The sequence below is a fragment of the Lepeophtheirus salmonis genome, chromosome 1, assembly GCF_016086655.4.
Source record: "Lepeophtheirus salmonis chromosome 1, UVic_Lsal_1.4, whole genome shotgun sequence".
NCBI lineage: Eukaryota > Metazoa > Arthropoda > Copepoda > Siphonostomatoida > Caligidae > Lepeophtheirus > Lepeophtheirus salmonis.
Window position 1 is genome coordinate 39,559,787 of NC_052131.2, and position 9,515 is coordinate 39,569,301.

Here is a 9,515-nt window from a genome sequence, read left to right on the forward strand (position 1 = left end):
AACCACTATAACATGTTACATGGAGCTGTTGTGCACGTCTGTGACTGTGTCTAGCTACTAGCTAGTCTTCACTTGAGATTCTTGTCCCGGCCTCTTTCAATTCTCCTTCTTCTTTTATTTTTATATCGTGCGTGCATCAACCCTAAATTAAATTCATATCATTTTTAAGGCACTTTTTTTTTTGTACTCGACGGAAGTACACAAAAAATTTCTCATGTTAAATTATAAATACAGTAAATTGAAAATTTAACAGCTCATATATTTCCCATTTAAAAAAATAATTAATTTTTTCCAGATAAAAAGTTGAAATATCAAACAATTATCCTTTCATTGGTATATTATAGATGCAATATACCTTTAATTTAATCCCATTTTTATAATGAAACATATATTATGTACAATAATGCATTTTCACTGACGTCATAAACGGCATCATAATTGAAAGAGACACCATCTTGGGGGCTTAAAATTAATATTTTTTATACGTAAATAGACAAATTTCCAATAAATCTTGATACAACTTCACCGAATGTCTCGAAAAATAATAAAAGATGTAACTTCTGCGTTGAATAATACTTGATGCAAATCATAATTACAATGATCATTATTTGAATTGAATCAAAGTAATATGTAATATTATTTCTATTGTAATAGTCAATTTATTGTCCATAATATTCAAATAAGATTGTCTAACTATTTATATATATATGGATATATATTTAATGGATATTATGGTACAATATATAATAAAAATAGCCATTAAACGAATAATTTTTTGAGAGAGTCAGACTTAAGTCAAATTATTTATCGATCCCATTTTTGCCATCCAATACCAGAATTTAAATTTCCTTAATATTAATGAAAAAAAGGTTTTCATTGTTATAATTTTTTTGATTTTTTAGGCCTCAAAATGGACGACATCAACAATGCCGACGACACATGAAAATGCTCTATATACACTATTACACAATTAGTATCCAAGCAAATTTAAGTATACTAATGAGGTAGAACAAATCAATTACCTATATAACTAGCATGGTTTCAAAAATCAGTATTACTAATAACCACCTATTAAGCACTTTTCTCAATCAAAATGCATCAAAGTTCTTCAATATATAAACTAAACTTCATCTAAATACGAAAGGAAAAGTGTTTCAAAAAATTCTTCAAATGCTAATTATTTTTCTAAAAGTTTGATTGAATTATAAATTAGCTCTCTTTATTTTGAGAATTAAAGTGCATATTGTACATAGTATATATTATTTATACATAGTACATTATTATATAGTGTATGTTATTGAGTTATATCCACTATAAGTGTATGTTCGAGTAAAATGATTGAAGAGAAAATACAGATTAGTAACTATTGCTTCTTTGGACCGCTGATAATCAGACAAAAAAAAACAAAAAAAGAATTGAATACTGGATAATTAAAAGGTAAGAATAAATCGTGTTATTGCTTTACAAGGATTATGTATTTTTTTTATCTCAATAGGTGAAGTATATTGGATGTTTAGCGGAAGTGGACTTAAGGATATTATAGAAAAAATCTACTTGTTATTATGGATGTATATTTTAAACGTCTATCTTACTTTACTTATTTAATTTTAAATATTATGATATAAATAAAACTTTAATATATATATCAAAAATTGTTGTTTTATTTATACCAAAGTGGTGGAAGTGGTCGTTCAAAATATCTTGGGGTTATATTGAAAACATATAAATTAGTATAATTCATTCTTAGCTAATTCATTGATTATATTCATTCAAATTAAAATTAGAAAAATAAAAAAATTGTAATACATAATTCATTAATTATAATTAATAAGAACATTTACACCTAATTACTCGATGCTTAGATATTCTCTCCTCAAGAACAAAAAAAAGATGATAACGGCTTGAGAAAATATTAAAAAAAACATTGTTCAGTTTACCAACAACACAAAACACGCATGATAAAATGCTCAAGTTTTACAAATATATATATATATATGTAATCTCCTCGTCCCTTCTTTTCTATATAATCGGATGTGCGAACAAACGTTCGTTGCTTAACCTCAACTAAGTTCACAATCATTATTTTATATAATAATCAAAGTTAATAGAAATACAAGGTTATACAGTTTTATTCAATAATACTTTTTGAAGTCATTCTATATCTATACAGTCAATAAATTCTGGTAGTAATCTAACTCATTGATACAGTATTCATACTAAATAAAGATGAATTGGCCCGTATTATTATAAAATCATTATTCATTGATCATTATTAAATACTATCATTACGAATGAAATTGCGAAAGTATACCACAACTCTCGGTTTCTTTATTCGCAAACAATGCTGAGTATGATTTTTGGAAACAAAGAGTACTTTAGAATAAATGTGAAAAAGGGACACTAAGAATATCCCATGGTGTGGCCACCTCTCCTCCAATACACTCCAAATAATAACATTAAAAATTATGGTAGCATGCTCTTTTCTATATAATTATATAAATTAAAATATATTAACATAATGATGGTTAATGTTCATGATAATAAATCTAATTTTAATTTGATTATACATGAGTTAACTTATGCACATTGTATATAAATAGTTTGAAACTTGATACATCTGACTATAATATAATAATTACAATGAATTTTTGTCAGCTATAGAAATGTAATTCACTAATTATTTGTAATCAAATAAGTAATGTTATGGACAAAAACCATTGTCTATTAATATAGTTCCCTCTAAGCTATATTAATTTCTCTATGGTATTGTTGAATTATAGCTTAAAACTTGCCAAATTTTTTTAACATAATATTATTATTTATTTCCGATACCTCAGAGGAGACCGAGCGAAATTGTCATATATTTTAAAATATACTTTTTTCACAATATATACTAAAAAGTTGACACTGAGAAATGAAAATAACAGGATATGATTGATAATGTTTAGTGTCATTGTCAGTGCCAGTTTTAGGGAATGTGCCATTTTCAATGCAGATAAGTGCGCGGGAAATTTAAAACTAGGTTTTATATTTTATAAGATGAAAAACACTGCTCCTATGGACAGAATTGAGATCGAAAATTCATTCAGCCTATTTTAAAGTTTGAGGACATGGATAATGTAAATAAAGTTCATTTTATGATGACATAAGTCCTTCTTGAGTAGCTAAATCCATATCGTATTTGTGACTACTTAATTATATAAGTATAATATACTGGCTCTTCCCTTCTAAGTCGCGATATAAAAGTAAACCACATTCCTTTGACGTCATCGGGCTGTAAATATTTACTCATGCAGCCGTTAGAAAAGGAAGATTCCACGGAATGGGATCTATGGGGAGAGTATAGAGGGAGATTTAGCTCTTTCCACGGAATAATTCGCATCTCATCCCCATTTCAATTCTCTTCCGTCGAGGCCTCTGGCTCCAATGTAATAGTCAAGGGTGTCCATCGGAAAATTGTTTTAAGTTTTCCTGGAAATATCCAATTTTCGGGGAAACTCATTTATATTCGGACTGGAGATGATCCGAATCAAATCCTTTTTGCTCTTCATACTTTGGGATCCAATACATTTCAGGTAGCTTACTGTTATAAAGTGGAAATTTATATTTATTCATTATTTTTCGCTCATTATATTGCTCCATAGGCGGAATTCCAAAAGGAATTTGAGTTGCTTCCATCTGTGAAGTCACACAAGGAATCGCAAGTCGTAAACAAGTATCCTTTTGTGCTAGACTCCAATGAAATCGAGAACGTAAATCTATCCTTGCGATGTAAATCATGCAACGAGTAAAGACTTCATATATAATAGGAGAATAAAATCCTAATATTATATATTAAAATCTGTCTTTTTGTAGGGAAAGTATATCTCTTGTAGCAACACGAGTTACTGCGTTACCTTCATCGGATTGGAAGGAGGGAGCTGCTTCCTGGTTTTGTGGTTGTAAGCATGACCCTAGCAAAATTGTTCGATTAGCTGACACAATCAGGGATGGAGTTCTTATGTGGACTGAAACAATGGCCGTCATTCCATACGCATCTAGGGAATCCGTCATATGTAACAAATGCCATTCTCCATTAGGCTATCATGAAAATGATTCAGCAAACTTTTGGTTACACAGTATTAAACTGATTGGAAACAATAAGAAAAATCTTTTGAGGTCATATTCTCATGAAGAGTCCTTCGTTTCCTTCCTCATTGATGGTCTCAACAGTTCTCCCACAATCCTTGTTCCTAAAATCATTCTAAAAGGAAACGATTTGACCCTATGTCTTCGAGTCATGGACACCCAATTAAATGTTTATCAAGGCAATCATCGAGGTTCCATTAGATTGATGAAGGCGTTTAAGTTACTTTATGGAGAAGGGAGTCAATTACCAAAAGATGAGCTGAATGAATGGATGCGTTATGATGTTCGAGTTTCAATTTTACAAGTTCCTGATGATGTCATTCAAAATGGTCTCTGTCTTCTTGAGAAAAATAAGTCTTATGCTCATCCAGATGATCATGATACCCAGGGATTTAATGTTTCTTTTCTCTTGAGAGAATAATATTTATCCAGTTTTCATTTTTCCTTTATCAATTAATTATCATTCGAAGATATGGATTATGAATATTGTAAAAATGTAATGGATTAACAGAAAAACATAATTATTTGCAATACCAATGACTTAACCATAGAGTTGGACCAACCATACGTACTACAATTAACCAAATTAGATAATTTCATGAAGTGTTAATTTATTTAAGTTACTACAGCTGTAAAGATTACAACTACCTTCTAAGAATACGCTGATGTGTTGTGTTTATATAGTGATAATTAATTAATATAATTTAAAAGAAATATTTTTTGCAAAAATTTTACTAATTAACTTACCGATATGACATATATAGCCCATGAACAATACCTATTTATCATACTATTTCTATATGGTATCACATCGAGAGTCAGGATATGCCAGGGCTTCAGGACGTATTATAAACTGATATAAAGTAAAATATTAATCCACTTTTGTTTCAATAGAATACAGAAAAAACGCCTTAAAAATGAATTATTTGTCCTCAAAGAGTCTCAATTCTTTTGCACAGACCGGTATCAATATTAAAAATTGTCTTTTGGTGAAATACCCTTTGGAAAAATTGTCTTTCGGCGAAATGTACATTTGGCAAAATGGTAAATTCGGGGCAAGGTTTTCATTGAAAAATCCACCCGCGCAAAATTATAGTCCGTTCTTTTCTTTGTCAGTAATCAAACCTACAAAATCGAAAATCCAATAATTATTTTCTCCACTGTAGGTAAGTAGGTCGATAATAATTGAATAAACTCTTTAAATAACAATTACGTGTAGAATAGCTGTGATCTCGAGATCTTCAAAGAATTAAAGGATATTCATTTATGAATTAAAAATTAATGTATCAAAAATAAAGAGACAAATTTTAACTAATTATTTTATTGTAGATAATAACATTAACTTTGCAATTAGTTACATCTGCTACGCGGCATACATATACTGATTGTATTTTGATTATGACTGTGATATAATCAAACATAAAATGTTTTTCTTTTTTTGAGCATAATTACTGTAGATACACAAGTATGTAAGTAATATAAGCATGAATAATTATTGGGATTAAAATATGAAGATATATTTTTAAATCTTCATTTCTCTGATTTAGGTATTATCAAGTTTGATAGAAATACAAAGTTATTATACCTATAGTTGATAATATTGTAGAGAAAAACGCGTGCGAGGAGAAGGGGGGTAGAAAGACATATGCTATGCCTATCACTGTTTAAAATACTGATGTGATTATCAGTGAGAATTTATTTATTATTAATTTATTTTATTTATCAGTTGCCTGCTTTATTATGATTTTTGAGGGTATAACGAAAGTATTTATTAGCAAAATGTTTAATAAAGATATACTACGTATAATTGACTTAAGACTGTTTTTATCCGTTACAGTAGATTTGAAAACGTCACACTCCATGAAATTGTAATTCATTGTGAAATAAATGAAACGACAAAGTAGAGTATTTCGAAATACATTTGAAGTTCCAAGTTTAAAAAAGAAGGCTTTAATTAAATATAATCTACATACTAAAAAATAAACTATCATACATTTAAGTTAAATATACAAAATTAAACAATTAGAATCATATAACAATAATAATATCAATAAATTATAAATACAGAATATTGAAATAATAGATTGATCCAAATAATATTTTCTTGTTCTAACATCGGAATTCAGTTCAATATGTCATAACTTTAAGTTGCAAAACACAAGCCAGACATGGAGTTTAATAAAAAAATAGCATTACCCTTTTTTCCTCATGTGCAAGTTTCATATACAATTGTGCACAGGATAGATATATCTATACCGATGAGATCTTAATAATTATTAATAATAAAGTAAATGTCAAAATCATAAAATAATGTTAGATTTAAACCCATATCTTCTTCCAATCTTAGTACGAACAGCTTTTAGAATCCCACTTTCATTTATTTCATGTTTATCTAAAAAAAAGAAAAGTTAATCCATGCAGTCAAATTTTAAACCTTAATTACTTATCTTAGATATAAAAATAAGACTCCTTTATAACCGATAAGACAATTCAGGCAACCATTCTTGACTTAATGTAGTTTTCTAACATGACATCGTAAAGATTTAGAGCAAAAGCTAATTATGTAGGAATGTCCGGCGATATTACTCCTTATTAAGGGAGATTCCCCCCCCCCCACCCCTGTTATTTATGCTTATATAACAGCATACTATTATAATGAAGGATACGCACAATTGCTAATTATAATGCTACACCCAATGTAACTACCCCCGTTGTTGTTACCATTTAAGCAGTTGTTTTTGCCTTTTATGAGTTTTTTTAACACCATTTGTTGGGGTTTATCAACCATAGCTAATCCTTAAGTGATAAAAAAGTAATATTTATTGACTTTGTAATATTGGAAAACCTAATGATCATACCCAAGTCTTTAATTGAATAAACTAATGTCAGACAAACTAGTTGCGAACCATCCAAAGCTACTATTCACGTTGTTGTGACCATTTAAGCACTTGTTTTTGCCATTTAATGAGTTGTGTATTCTTGATAATTTTAACTAAAATAGAATCATATTTTATGATTAGATTTTTAAAAAAATGAATACTTACTCTTAAATGGTACAAAACTCGGAGTTCCATTTCGTAATTTGGTCTGGATGACTTTAAATAGGGTGAAAATTATCTTAACTTCACAATTTACAATGGAGGTATTTCTATAAATGACATCATTGCCAATATCCTCCATTAATTAATGATGGTTCCTCGGGAAGGGAAGAATTTACCCGTGTATTTTTCCATAAATTTTTTGAACGTAAGATGATTAGCAATGGATAAGATTATATTACATGCAATAAGCATCTTTGTGAGATCAAAGTTAAAGTCTGACTTGATGTATTCATCGTTAACTTGATTTTATAGATGAATATCCATACTCCTGTTTTGAGATGAGGATAATGAGTGGTGTGTAATTCTAGACAGGAAACTAAAGGCACATTTATATCGATAAATCCGACAAGCCATTTGTTTCTCATCCGGTAAGTATTTTCCAAATTCCTGGTCCTTCATTTTTATAAATCCAGATAGAAGACAACGTTATTTTAGGCATTTTATTCAGTTGTCTATCGACTATCAGCATCTAATACTATATTAATATTGAATAATAAAGATGGAAATGATAACGTTCTTGATAGAAGAAGATGCATATTATTTAATCTATGATGCCATAAGTATTTCTTCTCTTCTCCTCGCACGCTTTTGTATTCTTACCAAAACCATCACCCTTAGACTTATACCATAACACGTGTACGACTGATGTTTGACTTCCCCTGCGTTTTTAATATTGACGTCATAGTAAATGAGTTGTTGTTTGTTTTGTCAAAATCTGTTTTTCTTTCCCAGCAGTCGTTACGATACATTAAATGGAAAATTCTAGCAATAGGGATGTCATAGATTATGAGTGGTTGCATGTTTTGTTAAAATCTGCCTGTCTTGCCCCGCAGTCGGTACGATACATCAGGTTGAAAATTCTAGCAATCCCAATTGCATGATAGTCTTACTTGTATTTCTATTAACCTCGGGTATTATACGAATATTTATCAATCCATGCATATGAGTTACGAGCGGGAGTACCCGGCATTACTCAAAGTAATTAGGCGTCGATGAAGAGATAAACGTTTAAATAATATATATATATAGTCCCCTTTTAATTTCTTATTTAATATGATGCGCTGTGCTTTGGTTACACATGCTCGTTTCTAAACATCATATAAAGTCACATTCATTATTTTTCAAATATTTATCTTCTCCTCTTTTCTTTTTTAATATGATGCATTGATCCATAGATACATACGCTCATTATTATAAATGAGTCATCCACAGACAAATGGACATACACACTTTGCTTTAATAATATAGATGGTATTAACAATGGGCAATACGAATTATTCATAATTAACTTGGTTTTTTGATATTTTTTTTTAAATTGAAAAAATAAATTTTTTGAGGAAAAATAAGAAATTTAAAATTTCTTTGAGAAAAATTTCAAAAAATCCTCAACTATTAACAAAAAAAATTTTAAAATCTAGAATTGTTCAGAAAAAACATAAAACTCAAATATAAAATTTAAAAATTACTTTTTTTTGGAGAAAAATTTCAATAATCCATATCTATTTACAAAATAATTAATTACATTTCAAATATTAGATTTTTTAAAAAATAAATACAATATTACATTTTCAAGTGAGAATAAAAATTCTTTTTTTGGGGTAGGGGGTAGGGAAGGGCTATGGGCCCTCCAGCTCTCCCCTTGTGGGCGCCACTACTTTTTCGACGGATATCTTATTTTTTTTACACCATCATGAAATTATCTGACTTTTTAAATAAACTGTATCAATATTTCATCTAATGACGTTATTTTATTTTATTTATGAAGTTAAATTAATTTGTATTTCTGAAGAGAGAAATAAGAGAAATATCAATTTTTTCAAAATTCTTTCTTGATTTGTTTTATTTTTTTTACTCAGATATGAAATAACATATTATATAAGATTTTTATTTAACTATCAAAAATTTTCAGACTGACATCCCATTTTCCCATTATTCCGACTCTAACATTCCTTGGAGGTCACTGACCCTGTTGATGCGCAATAATTGAATTTGGATTATAATTAATTCTTTCATTTTTACGAGCATAATCAATAAAATATGATATGAAGCTTTAAGCTAGTTTAATAGGGGGCCTCTGTATTCGAAAAAAGTGAGCAAAAAAAATGTCAGAAATTACATTAGGTTTTTTTTAAACCGTCGTTAATAAAAAAACCTAGTCCAAAAAAATGTATTTTATAAAAAATAAAAGTATCTCTTTTTTAAAGAAAAGTAATGAGACAAAGGATTTTTGACAGTAATATGAAAGTTGAGAGAACGACAGTTCAACTTAAATATTTTTTCTTCTCT

At 28.8% G+C, this 9,515-nt stretch overlaps 1 protein-coding gene and 1 long non-coding RNA gene across 2 annotated transcripts; one reads left to right on the plus strand and one right to left on the minus strand.

Annotated features, from left to right (window-relative positions):
* The first annotated feature begins 3,256 nt into the window (after window positions 1-3,256).
* LOC121128179 (uncharacterized) lies at window positions 3,257-4,842 on the plus strand. The gene is made up of 3 exons (XM_040723759.2): window positions 3,257-3,575; window positions 3,645-3,787; window positions 3,856-4,842. Exons 1-3 carry the CDS (start codon window positions 3,291-3,293, stop codon window positions 4,547-4,549), a joined length of 1,122 nt encoding a protein of 373 aa, XP_040579693.1. The 5' UTR covers window positions 3,257-3,290; the 3' UTR covers window positions 4,550-4,842.
* Window positions 4,843-6,029: 1,187 nt separating this feature from the next.
* On the minus strand, window positions 6,030-7,947 carry LOC139906916 (uncharacterized). Its single transcript, XR_011783105.1, has 4 exons — window positions 7,830-7,947; window positions 7,173-7,704; window positions 6,987-7,120; window positions 6,030-6,924 (listed from the first exon to the last, which is right to left on the minus strand). It is a non-coding gene; the product is annotated as an uncharacterized lncRNA (long non-coding RNA).
* Window positions 7,948-9,515: the final 1,568 nt, after the last annotated feature.